Consider the following 18,043-nt stretch of genomic DNA (forward strand, 5'->3'; position numbering starts at 1 on the left):
TGCACTCTACCACTGAGCTATACCCTCCCCCCAGGGAAGTAGAAGTTTTGTGGAGGGAAAAAGACTAGGTAGGAGTCGTTTGCTACTCCGAGGAGGGGGCAGAAACTGCCAAGCATTGGCCATTTCCTTGAAAGCATGTGTGGGCATGCTTGTGTAAGTGTGTGTGAGTGTGTGTGTGTGAGAGAGAAAGAGACTTTATGTACCTCAGATGTTGCTCTGTTGTCTATTGCTGTAAACAGAGTTCACTGTGTGTGTGTGTGTGTGTGTGTGTGTGTGTGTGTGTATTAGTGAGCACTAGGAGGTGTTTATGTGTGTGTCTGTGTGTGAATGTATAGCTTGGGCAGATGTGTGTGCCTGTGAGCACATAGGGTGTGTGTGAATGTATCAGCAGATGCAAGGGAAGAAGCATCTGCACATTACTGTGGTGATGGGCACACGGTTCTTGGGGGTCACCTGGCTCACCCCCCAGGCCTCTCTCTCCTTCAGACCAGGAAGGGCGTCACCCTAGGTTGGCGTTGCCAGGTGATGGCCAGCTGCAGCGGTGTCTGTGGGGGATGGAGCACCAGGCAGCAGAGGGCAGCAGGGGCAGGAGGAGGCTGACTGGCTGTGGGTGGGGCGGGGGGAGGCGGGCCGGGCGGGCTGAAGAAGGCCTTTAAAGCGCCTGCCCCGCCCACAGGTGAGCAGTGCTGTGAGCGCCAGCTCCGTCTCCCTGCCTGCCCACTCAGTGGCAGTTCCCTGGAGCTGTTGCCCCCTCTGGAGCCTCAGCAGATCCTTCTTTCAGAACTCACTACTGAGAGCCCTGAACAGGTGATGGCACAGTGTAGAAACTATCCTGTGAAGTGAAATCAATCTGGAAACAGATTTCAGGAGCTGGAAGGGCCATGGGGAGGATCCTGGAAATGTCTAGGACTGGTTTGGGGTCGGGGGGTGTCCAGGATATACAGGTTTCAGGGAAGGGCATTGAGTGACGCTTTTGTGTGGGAGTCAGGCTTGGGGTGCCAGTGGAGGAATCTGGGGTGTTAGGATTTCAGAGTGTCAGGTGTTGGTAGAGGACCTGGGCAGCACAGAGGGATAGGGGTGTCAGCATCGGAACTGGGAAAAGTCCTTAGGTATCAGAGTCCAGATGCAGGGAAACTTGGTGATCTGAGGCCAGGATGCTGGAGTCTGGTGTACCAGTCTGCAAATACCAGAGCCAGCTCAGGTTGAAGGCAGGTGGTGTGGGGGCCTAGGTCCTAACTCATACATGTTTGCCTCCCAGGAGCCACCATGCAGTGCTTCAGCTTCATTAAGACCATCATGATCATCTTCAATATGCTCATCTTTGTAAGTACAGGGGTTTGGGCTCTTTGGGGATTCCCTATAGGAGTGGGTCTCAATCTGAGCAGAGCTCAAATTGGGGAATAGGAGATTGCTATGCCCAGACTCTGTCCTGCAACCTTCCCCTTACGATGAGGTGTGGTACTGATGTCTCCCCAAATGCTGACTCCTCACCCCAGTAGCAGCCTGGCTGCCACACCATCCCTTCCCTTCCAGGAAGCTTCAACTCAGGCTTAGAGCAGGGCAGGGTAAGCTAACAGGCACTGGGACCCCAGTGAGGAAAAGGGGTTTGCCCAAGGTCACCTAGTGTAGAAGGAAATTCAGTGGTCTCTGTATGGTGGGGAGCCAAATGGAGAGAAGGCCCAGAGACATTAGACCAGAGGGTCAGCTGCAAGCAGCCTTTATTCATTCAACAAATGCTTAAGGCTCTGTGCTGAGGGCTGGGGTCACAGGTGAGTAAGCCCTTTCTTTGACCTCAGGGATCTCAGGTCCAGAAGGCCAGAGAGGCAGAGAGTTGTGACAAAGTATATGTGGTCTTAACATAGGGGCTATAGGAGCCCATAGGAGGAGCCTGAACCCTTCCTGGTCAGAGAAAACGTCTTGGAGGAAATAGCTGAGGCTGGGAATTTGCACTGGGTGAGGGCGTTGTAAAGCATGCAGAAAGGCCCAGAGGCAGTGAAATCAGATATTGTTCAGAAAACCCGGAACAGAATGTATATGGCATGTTTCAGGAAGCTGAGCAATGAGGCATGAACCCTGGAGATGGTGGTAGAGATGGGAGAGAAATGGACAAAGTAGACAAAGAACAAAGCCTTTGGATGGCAGCTGAGTGATCGAAGGAGGGGCAAGGGAGACAGAGGTCTTGGAGATGGTGACCAGGTCTCTGGCAGGAGCAACCTGAGGGATTTCCCACAGGCAGCTGTGTACCCACTGGGGTTGCTGCTCAGGTCGGACATGGGTATTTAACAGTCATGTGCCCATAGATGGTCACTGAAGCTATGGGAGGGGTGAGAGCACTCAGGAAGAGTGAACTCCAGGAAACCCAGCTTATAAGGGTTATGCAGGAATGGCCACCAGGAAGCAAATGGAGAAAGAGCAGGAGGAAGCAAACCATGAGAGCGAGATGTCAGAGAAGTCGAGGAGGATATGGCCCGTGACCAAGCACAGGATGTCACCAGAGACCTTAGAGCCACATGAGAGTCGGTTGGAGTGAATGAAAGGTGAGGAAGTGGAGACATGAAGTGTAGATGAATTTGGAGAAATTGGGCTGGGGGTGAGTAAACTCTGTGACTCTGATGTGGTCTGTGCCTCGGGCTGCCTCTGGCTTCAGAGAACTAGCCTTTATCCAGGTATTTTAGGAAGGCAACCAGATCCCAGAGACTTGAAGAGCAGGGGCTGTGGCCTGAGAGGGTTAAAGGCAAATCCGGTTAGGTTTCTGGCCTCTGTTGCCCAGGCCTGGCCAGACTGGGCAGGGCAATCCTCAGACTCCTTGAAATCTGACCCTGTAGGCTAGAAGCCCAGTTGTCTGTCCTTGGGCAAACATGCCTGGGATCCAGCCACAGTCTGCCACCTCACAGCTGATTACAGCCTCAGTTTCTGTAGCCAGAGTGGGGACTGGGCACCACAGTGGGGGTCAGTCTGATTCATCCACTGAAGCTCTGGATCTGCAAGGCTTTGCTCTGAGAGCTGTGGGAACTGGGCAGTACCCTCATCCCCAGTCTAGGTCTCAGGAGTTCCTCTGAGGTAGGGGTTGGTTGGGCCAGGGAGCCTCTAAGAGCTCTGGCTGTACTCCCTCTCTGATGCCTCGTGCCTCAGTTTCCACTTGTGTGGCAAGGAGAGGGCTAGGCTGGTCATGGCGGGGAGCCAAATGGGGCCTTGGGGTGGATATCCCTTCTTACCACCGACCTCTCCAAGGTTGGGAGGAGGTGTAAACCTCAGCCACACCTCTGTTGCTATGGTGACTGTTGAGCTTGTTCAATGCTACCACACCCCTGTTTCTGCCTATCGGAGGACAGAGGTGTTCCAGGCACCTGTAGCCCAGAAAAGAAATGGGGGGGGCTGGGAGGTGTTCACCTGCTTGTTTTCACTCCTAGCTATGTGGCAGGACCCTGGCAGCTGTGCCCCTCCCCCTACTCTGTGGCTATTTCTAGAATCCCTGATCCCATTTATATCTGCCTAGGTGTGCAGCCTGGTGCTGGCTATAGATGTCCCAGCTCCCACCTTTCTGACTCTAAAGGTTGTTTTTTCTCCCTACAGGATGAGTTTTTAAACTCCATAGCCAATTAGGGGGAAGTTTCTCATCTCCCATCTTCCTGACTTAACTGTGTGGTAGGGAGCTGCTTTACAGCACTGTTTCAGAGTCTGCCTGTCTGTCCCCAGCTGTGTGGTGCGGCCCTGTTGGCAGTGGGCATCTGGGTGTCAGTCGATGGATCATCCTTCCTGAAGATCTTCGGGCCACTGTCATCCAGTGCCATGCAGTTTGTCAACGTGGGCTACTTCCTCATTGCAGCTGGCGCTGTGCTCTTTGCTCTTGGCTTCCTGGGCTGCTATGGCGCCCATACTGAGAGCAAATGTGCGCTCATGTTGGTATGTCAAATCCAGCTCCACAAGCCTGTAATCAAGGCCCAGGATTCCCTTACCCTTGATGCCAGGCCCTGGGGATCCCCAAACCCTGCTCTAGACTCCAGGGGCCTCAGCAAAGGGAGCCCCTGCCTTGTTTTCATGGGGGGATGGGTTAGGGCAAGGAAGGCATGAGGGACTGTCTCTCTCTAAAACTCAGATCCCTCTTCCCCACTCAGTTCTTCTTCATCCTCCTCCTCATCTTCATTGCTGAGGTTGCAGCTGCTGTGGTCGCTTTGGTGTACACCACAATGGTGAGGAGTAGGGATGGGATAGGGGGACAACTGGGCAAAGCCCTAATAGTGTGCTGTGGCCCAAGCACACTTTTCTGCCAGGCCCTAAACACTAGCCTTCCCCACCCAGGCTGAGAACTTCCTGACGCTGCTGATAGTGCCCACCATCAAGAAGGACTATGGTTCCCAGAAGGACTTCACCCAAGTGTGGAATTCCACCATGGATGGGGTAAGGTGGGCTGGGGAGATTACGGAGGCAAGGAGAAAGAAGCGAGGCCCCACTGACTCCCCCTCTTCTCCTCATCTGCAGCTCAAGTGCTGTGGCTTCAACAACTACACGGATTTTGAGGGCTCTCCCTATGTAACAGAGAACGCCGCCTTTCCCCCATACTGTTGCTTTAACAGAACTGTCACGGTCATGGAATCCTGCACCAGAGAGAAGGCTGAGTACATGAATGTAGAGGTATGGGCTGGCCTGGAAGTTTGGGGGCTGCTTTAATGGCCTCAGAGCACTGAATGAGGGTGGGAGCAGCTGCTGACTATAGATGCTGTCTCTCCTCCCCCAAGGGCTGCTTCCATCAGCTTCTGTATGAGATCAGAACCAATGCAGTCACTGTGGGTGGTGTGGCAGCTGGAATTGGGGCCTTGGAGGTAAGGGGTTGAGGAGGAGGTTGGGGCAGGAAATCCCCACTGGGTCAGGGCTATCTCTGAGGCCTCTCTGGAAGAGCTTCAAGCTGGGTGTCTGTAGGGCAGGAGACTAAAGCCTCAGGACCCTGATCATGTCTCCACATCTCTCCTTGTTCTTTCCTTACCAGTTGGCTGCCATGATTGTGTCCATGTATCTGTACTGCAATCAGAAATAAGTCTGCTTCTGCCTCCGCCACTGCTGCCATCATATAGGAACTGGGAAGAGGAACCGTGCCAAGAGGCAGCGATCAGGGTGGGGACAGGATCTAATATTGTCACTTGGGCTCTTCTTGCTCCTCTGGACTCACAGCTAAAGAGGCACCACCACCTTCAGCCGGTGCCTGACCTTTCCTTCCGTTGGTGGGTTTGGGGTCCACCTATTCCAGAGCCTCTGAGGTAGCCAGTCCTGTTGCCCATTCCTCCAGTCTGTCCCTTAAACCCAGGATACCCCCTCAGGCCAAGAGGGAGGGGGCTCTTGATAATCCCAGTACTCTGGGGGGGGGGGGGATTAAAGAAAGGCACCTTATAGCACAAGCACACGCAAAATCAGCAGTCACCGGGCGGATGTGTAGAAGGCACTTCAGAACCCATAAACCCATTAAAATGTTTCCATTTGGACTCTTTTTGTGTATCCTGTGGGCCTGTTGACTCAGAAGTCCCCTGGAAAAGTAGTAGAAGGGAAGTAGCATGGAGGTGGGTGGCTATTTCTCACCTCCATTTGGATTCCAGGCCTAGGAGGGAGCCTAACAAGAATGGCCAAGAGGACACTGAGGGAGGAGGTTGGGGCTGGTCCAGTCAGCTGTCCTATAATGTGGGAGGGCTTTGGCCTGAAACTATCCCCTCCAGGGTAGGGGCACTGGACTGGAAAGCTATGAAAATAACCAGCTTGTGTCCAAGTGGGGGTGGGGAGACCAGAAACATTGCCAAGGCAATGGAAGAGGGCCATTCCTTACACTCTGGGAAGCCCTCCAGAGGCCCCCCATCAGGGATCCAAGCTGCCCATCCTTTCTACACAGGAACAGCCCCACACCTTTCCCTGCTTTGGGGATTTCAGAAAGAATTTCACTTACTCTTTTTTTTTTTTTGAAATTCACTTACACTTGATCTTGGTCATCCAGTGCTACCCTATTTAGTCTTACCCAACCCCACACTCCAGAAAGGGCCTAGAAAGGCCAAGTGCCTTGTTCCAGGCTCCAATCTTCCATGAGGAGTGGAGCCTGGGTTTGGGTCCAGGCTATAAGACTCCAGAGCCTGGAGGGGTCCTAATGACATGGCGACAGACTAACTTTTAGGCCAGAATGTCCCAGACATAGATCTGATTGCTGCAGGAGTGACAGCGCTGAGGGAGGCTATGGCCAGAGGATACTCTGTCCACTACCAAGCAAAGCCTAACCTGGCAAACCAGTCCTCCTTGCCTCCCTTTGACCCCTGGTTCCCTCTTTCCAGGTTTTATTATGTCAGCCCAGAACCATCACCCCTTGCTGAGTCCAAAAGAGAACACTCAGCCAGCATCACACAGTGTCTGAGGGCTGGTCTGTAAGGTCCAGATGAGGAGCCTGCGGGGTACTTGGGCAAGGAATGCAATTTGCCCCATCCTCCCTTCACCACCTTACTGTGCTTCCCACACTACTCTACCCTAGGTGCCTATACGGAGGCTACGAGGGATTTGTTTGCCCAGGGCGGGCCTTCTCCACCTTGTTATAGGCCAGTTGCTCCTCAGCCTGGCTGTTGGGGCACCTCAAGCAGTATATCTAGCTCCAGCAAACACTGAAGGCGTCAGGGTGGCGAGAAACATCCAAACCACACTACCCGTGCCATCGCGGAGCAGGGCTCCAGGCACCCACTGGGGAGGCAGGGGCAGAGAGCCAGTTAAAGGGCGGATCTCCAGCCAGTTCCTGCCTACCTGGCCAAGGAGCTCATCAGGCTCACTTTGCAAGGGCTCTGCAGGCAGACCCCTTCTCAAAGGGTGAGTACTACACTCACCCTGCTGACCCAAAGTCTGTCACAGATCCCTTAAATGTCATGCCCCCTGCCTTAGGCTATCTCAACAACTTCCTCTGGACAATGCCAGCCATTTTCCGATGCTTGCATGACTGTCTAACTCAGATCTTCCTAAACAATTTGGGTCATTGGTTGGGTAAGAATCTCATGAAAATGACAGCTTTCTCCAAAAAACTGCCCAGATAGGGAATCTGCCTATAAAGTACCCTAAGGGCCACAGACATCCTTGTTCTTATGTCTCCATCCACAGCCCAGTCCCCACTTCCTGAATGATGTTGTCTCACCCACTTCCTTCCACCCCCACTATACTCACCTGCTCTCCATCACCCCACCCCCCACATCCCCAAGTATCCCTTTTTGCCCTCTTTTGCTCCATTTTGGGAGATAGGTGCCCTGACCCAGATAAGCTAAACAGGAAACAGCCTGATGGTTAAACTGTGGGAAAGGGGTGTGTGGTGGCTGCTGTGAGCTCAGCCCCAGGTAGGGTGTGGCAAAGGCCAGGCTCAGTTGTCCTAGGATGGAGCCTTGGTAAAATACTTGGAGTTTTGAGACTTGGGCATCCCCTTGTGGCCAAATGGACCCAAATGTAACATAATCCTGTGGAGGACAGTAAAGAAAACTCATCATTTATCATGACCATTCTCTCTCCACCCATCTCTCTCCCTCTCTCTTTCTCTCTCTCTCCCTCCCTCCCTCCCTCTCTCCCTCTCCCTCTCTCTCTCTCTCACACACACACACACACACACACAACCACAAGACACGTCCCCAGAGCTTTTCTTCTTTTTTAATCAATGACCATCTTATCCAGCTTTGGAAATCTGGACAAAGAGGAGGCTGAGAAGAGGCCTAGTTCAGTGTCTAGGGGTCTCTGAGTCAGTCTGTGGGCTGGGCACAGCAGTTTCCTGAGTAAGAGCCAGCCCCACCCTCAGGGCAGCACCCCAGTCCAGAAAGGAATCAAGGCCTTCCAGGCTTCAGCCTGTTTCCAAAGCCCTCAGGACAGTCAATAAATAGGTTAGATTCTGAGCCAGGCCTGGGAGGAGGGCGTACACAAAGAGCAGGATCAGCTGCCCAGGGATCCCAACGATCCCAGGTACTATCCAGCCCTTTCCCAAAAAGGAAGTAAATAAATAGACCTCCAACTCAGGAACAGAGGTGTTGGAGCAGGGGAACCCTCCCCTGGAAGTTAGTGATTAAGTCTCATGTTAAAAACAAACCAGCCCCAGCCCCTGCCAGTGTGTCTACAAAATCCTACAGGATGGGGTGAAGGTCTAGTCTGCCTAGGGGTACACAGTACCCAGCCCTGTAGGGTCCTGGAAGAGGTCTCATATCTGTTCTGCTGCTCCTGGGGCTCCCTCCTCCTTTGGGGGTGGCTCCAAGAAAATTGGGGTGATTGATGGTGGCTTCTTCATCCTGGCAAGATAATATGAAAATGTACAGGGAAGAGGTCATTGGCTATGTCCCCTAATCCCACTGGTCTTCCATTTCCAAGGACACAAAAGAGTCACTCACGAGTAGGGGGAGGCTGGGACCCCCACCACTAGAAAGTGGTTTTTCTTCCGAAACAATCTCCACAGGCCCCGGTGGTTGCCACGCACATCCAGGTCCCAGATATGGAGGCACTGGTGGGGGCGGGGCAGAGCAAAGGAATGGGTCAGAGAGCTGCGGGGAGGGTCCTTGGCCCCCCAGCCCTCCTCAGCAGCCTCCTCAATTTGCAAGAGGTGGCATCTTCGAGAATACGGATTTGTAAAGGGGATTAGAAGAGAGGCTCTGAGAGTATGAAGAGAAGGTTCTGATGTAGAAGATTCCAGAAAGGCTCCTTGTATCTTGGGGGAGGGGTACTCCTGAGGTAGGTGTGGTATTGGGGCACCTTAGCAAGCTGGGTCCAGGTGGTGAAGTCATCATCGTTCTCCATTCGGATAAAGGCCACATAGGTGTGGCCCTCTGTGTCTGGCAGGAAAGAGTCTTCACAAGGGTTCTTGCTGTGGTCCAGAACCTCAGCTTCACTGTAGCAGGGGGAGGGAGAAAGGCCGAGACAGGGCCCACCTCATGGGTGTGTGTGTGTCACACAAGGCCCTGTGCTTTTAATGCTATACTGTTGCTGTCTTGAAATTCTTAAATCATTTTTGAACAAGGGACCCTGGTTTTCATTTTGCAGTAGGCCTCCCAAATTACAGGGCCACAACTGCCAGTATTTGACTCCTCCTTACTCCCTGCCACATACCCCTACTGCCCTAGGCCTTACCTGAGCAGCCTGTGAACTTCCACTTCATAAGCGTCCTTCTTCAGACTGAAGGGGAGAGAGAAATGGGTCAGAAGGGGGGGTCCCAGGGGCAGGGCAAGGGATCACATGGGAATTCGGGGCCAGCAGGGCTGGGATAAACACATAGGCCCCAGGCCTGGAAGGTCTGTCAGGTACCAGCCATCAAGGCTCCTAGATATCCTCCACTTTGCCCTGACTCCAGTCCCCACCTGTCCACGTTCCTGAGCTGGACACCTGGCACCGTGTTGAATTTGTGCTTCTTGAAGTAGGCCTCCTGGAATGGATGTGAGGGTGAACATCAGGGCCTTACCGTCCAGTCCATACCTGCCCAATGACCCACCACATATCCACAAGGCCCACAAATGAAGTCCTAGACCTATAAAGGTCCCTCTAATTTCCTCCCATCCTCTTTGCAGCATCCTTGGCAGGCTCTTACTAGCTTCAGTTTGCCTCCACCATTGCCAGAGAGCTTGTGCCCATGCTGGCATCTCACACTACTGGCCCCTGAGCTAGTCCTTGTCCCCAGCAGTTCTCCCGGGGCCTGCTGTTCTAGGGCCACAGAAGCCAGGAACGGGCCCTGCAGGGGGTGGTGGGCAGAGGGACAGGCTGGACTAGGAGGGAGGAAACTGCAGTGACTAACATACTGAGGACGAGGGACATGAAGTCAATCCCTGCTCCTCTCAGAGATGAGTGGGGGTCTTGTAGTAGCCAGCCTCTGAGGGCCCTTCTGGCTTCTAGGAAGTTCCAGGCTGGAAGCTGTCCATTCCTTCACACTGGGCTGTCTCAAGGCCTCCCTGCCTGTAGCTGGGGAGTGGCCTTTCGGACACAGCCCTATAGGGGTGGGGACCTGGGACCATCCCTGTTCACTTCAGGAAAGGGCAGAGTTTGCATGGCTGGACGAGTGCATGGCAGCAGAAATACCCTCCCCACACCCACAGTCTGGTGAGTACAGTGCTAAGAATAGTAGCAACAATAGTATCAGTTAACCCTTTACTTAGTGCTTACAGTCCACAGCACTTTATATTAACTCATTTAACTTCATAACCTCACAGCCCTATGAGATAGACAGTATTTTTTTTTTTTTTTACAGAGGTACTGGGGATTGAACCCAGGACCTCAGTTATGCTAAGCATGCATTCTACCATTGAGCTATACCCATCCTGAGGTAGGTAGTATTTTTATCCTCATTTTACAAATGAAAAAACTGAAGCAAAAGAAGGTAAGAAATTTCCCCAGGGTTACATGGCCAGTAAGTGGCAGAGCTGGGGTTGCTCCAGAGTCCATGTTCTTGCACCATTTACCACACTGTGCCTCTCGCCCCAACACCTCTGTCTCCCACTCACATGGAAGTAGCCATTCATATTGAGGCCAACGATCCCGAAGTGGTAGGATCGGGAAACGTCAGGGATGATGCACTCTCGGCCTTGGCGTTGTTCTGGCATCCGCATCCACATATCCCAGTCCCAGAGCTGAGGGCACGGAAGACTATGAGGGTTAAGAGGTTCCGACCTAGTAGGGGACTCCAGTGCTCTCACCCTACACTGCCAGCGCACCTTTTCCGGTGTGGGCCACTTAGGCTCAAGCTCTTCCTTGTACAAGGACCTCCGGAGCACCCAGCCCAGCCCAGGCATGGTCTCCACGCGGTACAGCAGTGCTGGGTCCTCAGCTGTATGTTCATACCCCTGGGGAACAGGGGGCCATGGTGGGAGGAATTAGCTTGGGGCCTCTACAAACTCCCCAGCAGACCCCTGGCCACTCAGCCTACCTGGTCATTCCAGGCAGAGATACAGTACAGGCTGTCGTCCTCCTCCAGCAGGTGGATGGATTGGCTCAGGAAACTGAAAGGCAGGGTCCAGGGGTTCAGGGAGGGGCAAGGACAAACCTAGTCACACAGTGATGCTGGAAGAGCTGGGGATGGGACTCAGGAATCATGCCTCCTTCCACATTTCCCCAAATCCCCACTGTCTCCCTGCATCCTTCCTACTGCCAGTTAAGCAAAGAGGCCCCATGCAGCTTACAGGAGCTGCATGGAGGGGCACTCCCCTCACCTGAAAAAATCCACAGCAATGTCCAGGTCCTCTTCCAGAACCACAGCAAACTTGGCCTCCTGTAGGGGAAGGGGGACAACATGATCCCAAGGGGGACTTTCTCATCCCATGTCTCCTCCACCTCCATCCCTCCTCTCAGGCAGCACTACCCCCATTTTCCAGTTCAGGAGGGTGAGACCTAGGGAGGGGAAGAGCTTGCTATATACTAAGACCAGACTTTATGCCTGTGTTTCCCCTCTCAAGGCCCAAGAGTTTTGTCCTTACTACTCACCGGAAACAGGTTGAAAGTGGCAGTGAGGCTGGCCTTGTAATGCTGGGTAGGGAGTAGGAATAGGGCACATGAGCTTTGGGGTGGACAGTGGGGTCAGGTGTCTGCCCCTTTCACCCCTTCCCAGGCAGTACCTGAGACACGCGGGCGTTCTTGATGCTGATGGGAGTGTGCTGGATGCCCCTCAGACCAAACAGTGCCACCACGTCCATTGGTTCCTGAGAGGCATGCCTGCTGGTCATCATGTGAGCCACCCGCCCCCTGCCCACCTCTGCAGGCTCTGACATGCCAAGCTCTCACATTCCACAGCCCTTGCCTGGATTGTATCTCTTGCCAGTCCTCAGTGATCATTGCTACTCAGCACCTGCAACCCCGTGCACTACTCCACCCCAAACCCCCAAGCCCCACTCACCTCATAGTAGCCATCGATGAAAACTGTTATCATCTGGGGAGATACCCCCTGGGCTGAGAGTAGAGAGCGCAGCATCCTGGGGAGCCCAGGGATGGGTTAGGCCTCTTTGTCCCCCCATATCAGGGCTCCCCTGTGTTTACAGTTGGGCCCAGATTCCCCATGTCCACTCACATAGGTGAATGGACCTAGAATCTGTTGCCTAGAACCTGCACACCTCAAGAGTTCCTCCTGCAGTTCCTACCAATGAGCACCCTCCTGTTCAGTGCTAGATACAGCCCACTCCCAAGCTCACCTGTACAGGTAATTGGGCCGGTTCCCTGCAATGACAGCCACAGGCACATTGAGGACCTTGCTGTCTGGGAGCTGAGGGAGAAATCGCGTTTAGCTCTTGCCTCTGTCTTCCCCACCTGGGGAGGAGTTCTCGAGGGAAATGGGGACTCCAGGGAAAAGGCAGAGGGTCTTCCCTGTCCCAGCCCTGCCAATTACTCAGCCCAACTCCAAGCCCAGGCCTTTGCTCAAATGGCCTCCCCCCAACCAGGACGTCCCCACTGTTTTTCAGAGCTCAGTATAAACCCTTAGCTCCTGGTTCCCTCCCAGGCTGGGGCATGGAAAGTGCAACCTAGATCTTCCCTGAGGCCCCTTGCCAAGCTGGGGAGGAGTCCAGGCCTCACTGCCTAAGGCCACACTCACTGGGTCAGGGCTGAATTCAATGGGTGTGGGGTCCTTGCAGCTGCACACACTCCCATAGCCCTCAACTTTGCTGCAGAAGCGCCGGCGGCGACGGTTCAGCTCTGTGTCTGCCCAGTGGCACTCTGCCTCTGAGGGAGGGATGAGGTCAACAGGATGGGGGCATAAGGCCAGTGCGCTCTGGAGAACACCAGGCACCCAGTCAAGAGAATAAAGCCCCATAAAGAGAAGCCAAATGCCCACCCCTAGCCCAGGCACTGCCCTGGAGCCCAGCCTCCACCAAATCCACCTTCAGCTGAGCTCAGCGGCACATCTGTCTTCAGCAGGACTGGATCCCCCCAGGAGGAGAGGGCAGGTGACTTAGAATGTTTCTCACCGAGGACAGGACCTGGCGGGGGGCAGGAGTGAGGGGCGATGGGGGCCCAGGCTCCAGTTCTACAGCCTCCTCCCATCTCCCTGCCCACTCTCATCCAGCCCGCCACTACTGGCTTCTGTTTGCCCCCTGCCGCACCCCTTCTCCTCGGGTTTTGCTCCTCCCAGGCCCTTAATACTATAGGGTGGATGGCCTACGGTGCCGGCACCTCCTTTTCGTCCCACGAAGGCCCAGGTGTCCCTCCAGCCCAGAGCAGGGCCCGCCTGGCTGCCTAGGCTCCTCAGCAGAGCCTTGGCTGTGTCTTTGAGGTGGAAGGAACCCTCATCCTGGGAGATCAGAGAAGGTGGTCAGCCTGACTGGCACAGCTCCAGAAGACCTGGCCTCAGGGAACACTAACTACGTGCCAAGCACCATGTAAAACCTTTAACTTAAGTTAGCTCATTAAATGATCACAACCTTCTGTGGTTACTATCATTTCACAGAACAGAAAACTGAAGGCTTAGAGAGATTCTGAGAATCAACCGAGGTCACCAGGCTAACCAGTCCTGACCACGATCCCACACAGTCTGCACCTCTGTCCCCTGCTTCTTCTCTGCCTCTTCCCACCACCCTTCTCCTCCCCTCCATTATTCCTCCAGCTCCACTGGTAGCCTCACTGTTTCTCAAGCACGCCAAGCACCTTCCAGTTCGAGGCCTTTGCACTTGCCATTCTTTCCATCTAGAATGCTCTTCCTCTAGATAGTCCCATGGCTCACTCGTTTCTTCCTCCAGCTTTCTGTTCACAGGTCGTTTCCTTACAGAGGCCTCCCCTTTCTAAAATGCAACCCCCATTACTGTGTCTCCCTAGCTTAATTGTTTTCTTCCTATAAGTTATCATTTCCTGACATTATCCATTTATTTGACTACTTTTTGTTGATCTTTCCCTATTGGAGTAAACTCCTTAAGGGGAGGGACTCCATCTTGTTCCCCGTTGACAAGGCTAGGATTGGAACCTGGCCACCTTCCTCCAGAGGCTCTTCCCACCATGCCATATAAGGGGCACAGAACCCAGGGCCATGAGCAGGATTGAAGCTAGGGGCATTGGGAATGGGGCCAGGGCAGTCACTGACCTTGACAGTACAGATGAGCACTCGGCCGGGTGCCACCATGTTGAGGAACAGTACCATGGCCTCATCCTCATGTGGTGAGTACGTGTCAAACACACGCTTTGCCATCACATGGCCCTGGCAGGGTACACACCTCTCATGAGTTAGTGTTACCAGCAAGGAGGGCTCAGCTTCAGCCTTCTAGGTCCCCTACCTATAGAGCCTCACCGTGGCCTGGTTGAGGATGATGACATGGATACCCCGGCCCTGTTCCCGGGCCTCATCCTCCAGCACCTACAGGGTAGCAAGAGACAATGTCCAGCTCTTCATTCTGGTATTCAAGGCCTCTCTGTCTTATCAACACTTAAAAAACAGCTGCATGAAATGAAACCTCCCCTCCTGCCTATGCCTCTGTTCACATGTTTCTCTTCCATCTCAGCTTGAAGGCCACCTCTTCCAGGAAGCCTCCATAGCACTCCCATCAAAAGAGATCACCTCTTTCTATAATCCTCCCCTCCACAGCTTTCATGGCTCTTAGAGCCCTTGATTATCTCTGCTTCAGGCTCGAGATATCACAACCTGTCAGATTGAGCCCCTCTAAACAGGGCAAGGTCAGATTACCCTCAGATTCCCAGTGCCCAGGACAAGGCTGAGGTCAAAGAAAGGACCGGGAAGTAGTCATGAAATAAATAAATCAATGAATTAACCACCTACTAATAGTACTGATCACTTTTGATAATATCCCACCACATGATACATTTCACATACTTTACATTTAATTCTGGCAAGTAGAAATCAGTTAGTCCCAGTGTGCAGAGGAGGAGAACTTTCAGAGGCCTCCTGAAGTCCAGAGGTAGGAACTGGCGGGGGTGCAGCTCCCACTCAGGCAGTGGACCACAGGGCTGGTGGACCACACCCTGAGTAGAGTGGAGTGACTATACACTAGACATCAGCCTACTCACCGTAGTGCCATCCACTGCCACATACACTTTGCTGCGGCTTGAGTATACCTCCACATCCAAGACCCGTCGGGGACCGCTGCCTCTGCGCCGTGGGGGCTCCAATCGGCCCAGGGACTCATCTGTCGGGGTGTAACAGGCCACGGAGATAGTCCCTCCAGCAGAGTCTCATCCCTTGGGATCTGCCCATCATTTCAGCTGTAGGATCCCAGGGGACCCCTCCCCCCCCCCCCCAATCCCATCCTCAGCCTGGCCCCACCATAGTCTTGTTCCGGCTCTGAGTCTTCATTGGCCTCAATGATTGCTCGCCGAGTATCCAGGATCAACTTGATGTTGACAATGACTGTCACCAGCAGGAAAACCACAGCCCCTGTCTGAGAGGAGGGGTGGGGGTGACTAAAGAGGGGTAACCCCTCCAGATGACTGAGGGTCTTCCTGAAAGGAGGGCTCTGGCTGAAGTGATGACAGGGAGAACCTGGGGCCTGCCACTCCACCCTCTGTCTGCTCAGCTCTATTCCTCCAGGAATAGGGTCCAAGTTCATGACCACCTCCTCCAGGGACCCTCCCTTGACCCTTCCCCCTTCATCAGGGTGCTCCCTACCCAGGGCTCCTGTAATCTTCCATTTGAGGCCCTGATTTCCCTGATCCCCTCCACAATTAATTCCTAGAGATGGAGCCAGAGAACCACACTGGGGATCAGAAGACCTGGGTCCTAGCCCTGACAGGTGTGCACCCTGGGCAAAGCCTTCCTGAGCCAACTTCAGGTTTGTCAGAAGCCTAGTTGTACTTGGATTCTGATTCCAGAACTCTGGGCCCAAACCACTACTTGGTAGGGACATGACACAAAGAGGTTTCCCTTTGATGAATCTGCTGCCTCTTTCTAGGGTGGGTGCAGCCAAGGTAGGTCCCAGTGCCCATAGTCTAGGCTGGGGTAAAGGTAGGAGGGAGCCCCTGGGAGGTTTGGGACACCTCTATACCTGACAGAATCTCCGCAGGGCCCGCTGGTTTGTCAATTTATACTTCCAGGTAAGATACCAGCTACGTTTCTTTCGAGCCCCAAAGGGCTTGATGAGGGGGCTGGGTTTCCAGTCGTCCATGCCGGATTGGTGGGTCACCACTGTCCTGGCCAACCCATGCCTTCAGGAATCTGAGGAGACCAGAGGGCCACATGGGGTAAGGTGTTTCTCCCAAAGTCTGATGTTTTCTGGGGAGATGAGGGAGGATCTCTCAGTAACTCTTCCCTGCAGGCATCCATGCTGTGAGACCTGGGTAAAGTGGCTCAATTTCTCTGGAAAGGAAATCTTCAGAGGGGACAGATCATCTAGAAACTCCCCTGGGGCTGTGGGAACTGACAGGACTGCCCAGGGCCCAGGAGTGGAGGCCAAATAATCGGCTCTCAAGGACCATCAGCTCCTAAAAGGACCAAGCCCCAGGCCTTCCGAGTCCTGGGGTGAGCAAAGGGCAGCGATCCCCCACCATCCTCTACCCTCCTTCTGCACTCGCCCCTCCTATCTGTCCCCGCTCTTCTCTTCTAGGGCTCGGGGCCGCCCGAGCACTCGGGGGGCCTGCTCCAGCCGCGCCACCCCTTCCGGACCCCCTCCCAGGGACACTCACTGCTCAGGGGGCCCGGGCCCCGCTCGAGCCCCTCTCGGGCCCTCACTGCTTGGCCCGGCGCGCCGCGGCCTCCGCCTCCTCCATGCCGCTCGCGGCCCCGCCCCGGCCCGGCCCGGCCCGCCTCCCCGCTTCCGCCGCCGCCGCCGCGGGGTGAGAGGGCGGCGGGCGGTGCTTACGGCGGTGGCGGCGGCAGTTCGCCGCCCGCGAGCCCCGCCGATACTGGGATCCTCGGCCGCTTTGCAGCGGGCTGGCCGGGTGGGCTTCTCGGGGAGAGCAGCTCCCCGGCCCCCAGTACCGCAGGATGCCAAACCGAATTCGGGTCGGAGTCCTAGAGACTTGAACTAGACCGCACGGGCGCGCCAGGGTCAGAGGGGCTGCAAGCCTCGGACGCAGCTTCCCCCCTCCTTTTGCGTGGGCCAGGTTGCGCCCAGGTCCAGGGCTTGCAGGACCATTGAAGACTAGGGGGAATTAAAAAGCTGGTTCTGCCACTCTCCCGGAGTGGGCAAGTTACTTCACATCTCAGCCTAGGTTCCCTTCTCTGTAAAATGAGGATGCCCTTAACATGACGCTTACCCTATGCCAGTCACTGTTGTAAGCAAGCACCTTGCTGTATTAACTCACTTAATTCCACAACCCCTGTGAGGGAGGTACAATTACTACCCCAATATTACAAAGAAAATGAGGCTCAGTATCACAAAGCTGGGAGAGCTAGAATTTAAACCCAGGCAGCCTGGCTCCAGATTCCCCTCTTAATCCCTCACTATACTAACAGTAATAACACGTGCAGAGTTTAACAGTACTAACACATGCAGAGCACACAGTGGTTCTCAAACTTAAGCTTGCATCAGAATCACTTGGAGGCTCGTTAAAACAGATTGCTGGGCCCCATTCTTAAACTTGATTCCGGAGTCTGGAACAGAACAGAATACTGCATTTCTAAAAAGTTTCTAAGTGATGGTGATGCTTATTTGAAGTGAGTAGCCATGGCACAGTTTTAGGCAGGGAAGCAACATAATCCAATTTAAAAGAACATTAACTGTTTTGTGGATACTGGATTAAAAGGAGACAGAGAAAGCCAGAAGACAGGTTAGATTTTTTTGAGCTCTATATTCCATCTGCTCCCTAAAATGTTGGAATGGTATCTCCCAAAATGTTAGTAAAGCTTGTCTTAGTAGTTGAGGCAATCAGTGATTTTTCCTAATAAGCATGTATTAGAACAGAAGAAAACCCAACACATTCTATTCATACTTTAAAAAGATGTCCCTGAGGGCTCCTGCCTGAACTTCTCTCCTCAAAACTCACTTTCCATGGAAGATCACATTCACTCTTATGATCTCTCTGACCATCTAGATTCCTAAACTCTCACCTGCAGGCTTAACTTTCCTCATGAGCTCCAGGCTGACCTGTGTCCAACTGCCAGGCAGACATCTTCATAGGTCCCTCCAACTCAACATGACTCCTGCTAGAATTGTCTCTTTCT

General features: G+C 53.8%; 2 protein-coding genes across 3 annotated transcripts; one reads left to right on the plus strand and one right to left on the minus strand.

Annotated features, from left to right (window-relative positions):
• Window positions 1-671: 671 nt before the first annotated feature.
• On the plus strand, window positions 672-5,474 carry TSPAN1 (tetraspanin 1). The gene is made up of 8 exons (XM_006178497.3): window positions 672-807; window positions 1,259-1,323; window positions 3,697-3,903; window positions 4,116-4,190; window positions 4,300-4,398; window positions 4,480-4,632; window positions 4,737-4,820; window positions 4,985-5,474. Exons 2-8 carry the CDS (start codon window positions 1,267-1,269, stop codon window positions 5,030-5,032), a joined length of 723 nt encoding a protein of 240 aa, XP_006178559.1. The 5' UTR covers window positions 672-807; window positions 1,259-1,266; the 3' UTR covers window positions 5,033-5,474.
• A 2,148-nt stretch (window positions 5,475-7,622) lies between these two features.
• Window positions 7,623-16,709, minus strand: POMGNT1 (protein O-linked mannose N-acetylglucosaminyltransferase 1 (beta 1,2-)). 2 transcript variants are annotated; one of them, XM_032494172.1, is made up of 22 exons: window positions 16,564-16,709; window positions 15,927-16,096; window positions 15,209-15,323; window positions 14,953-15,071; window positions 14,219-14,284; window positions 14,015-14,128; window positions 13,114-13,231; window positions 12,822-12,920; window positions 12,536-12,663; window positions 12,138-12,208; window positions 11,846-11,921; window positions 11,568-11,651; window positions 11,437-11,478; window positions 11,166-11,224; window positions 10,883-10,955; window positions 10,671-10,799; window positions 10,461-10,586; window positions 9,327-9,391; window positions 9,100-9,144; window positions 8,725-8,860; window positions 8,367-8,476; window positions 7,623-8,267 (listed from the first exon to the last, which is right to left on the minus strand). In XM_032494172.1, exons 2-22 carry the CDS (start codon window positions 16,044-16,046, stop codon window positions 8,180-8,182), a joined length of 1,983 nt encoding a protein of 660 aa, XP_032350063.1. In that variant the 5' UTR covers window positions 16,047-16,096; window positions 16,564-16,709; the 3' UTR covers window positions 7,623-8,179. The 2 variants fall into 2 exon arrangements, with proteins under 2 accessions (XP_032350063.1, XP_032350064.1); XM_032494173.1 differs by having other exon boundaries at window positions 15,927-16,153; window positions 16,564-16,660.
• Between the last annotated feature and the right edge of the window lie 1,334 nt (window positions 16,710-18,043).

The sequence above is a fragment of the Camelus ferus genome, chromosome 13 (assembly GCF_009834535.1).
Source record: "Camelus ferus isolate YT-003-E chromosome 13, BCGSAC_Cfer_1.0, whole genome shotgun sequence".
NCBI classification, from domain to species: domain Eukaryota; kingdom Metazoa; phylum Chordata; class Mammalia; order Artiodactyla; family Camelidae; genus Camelus; species Camelus ferus.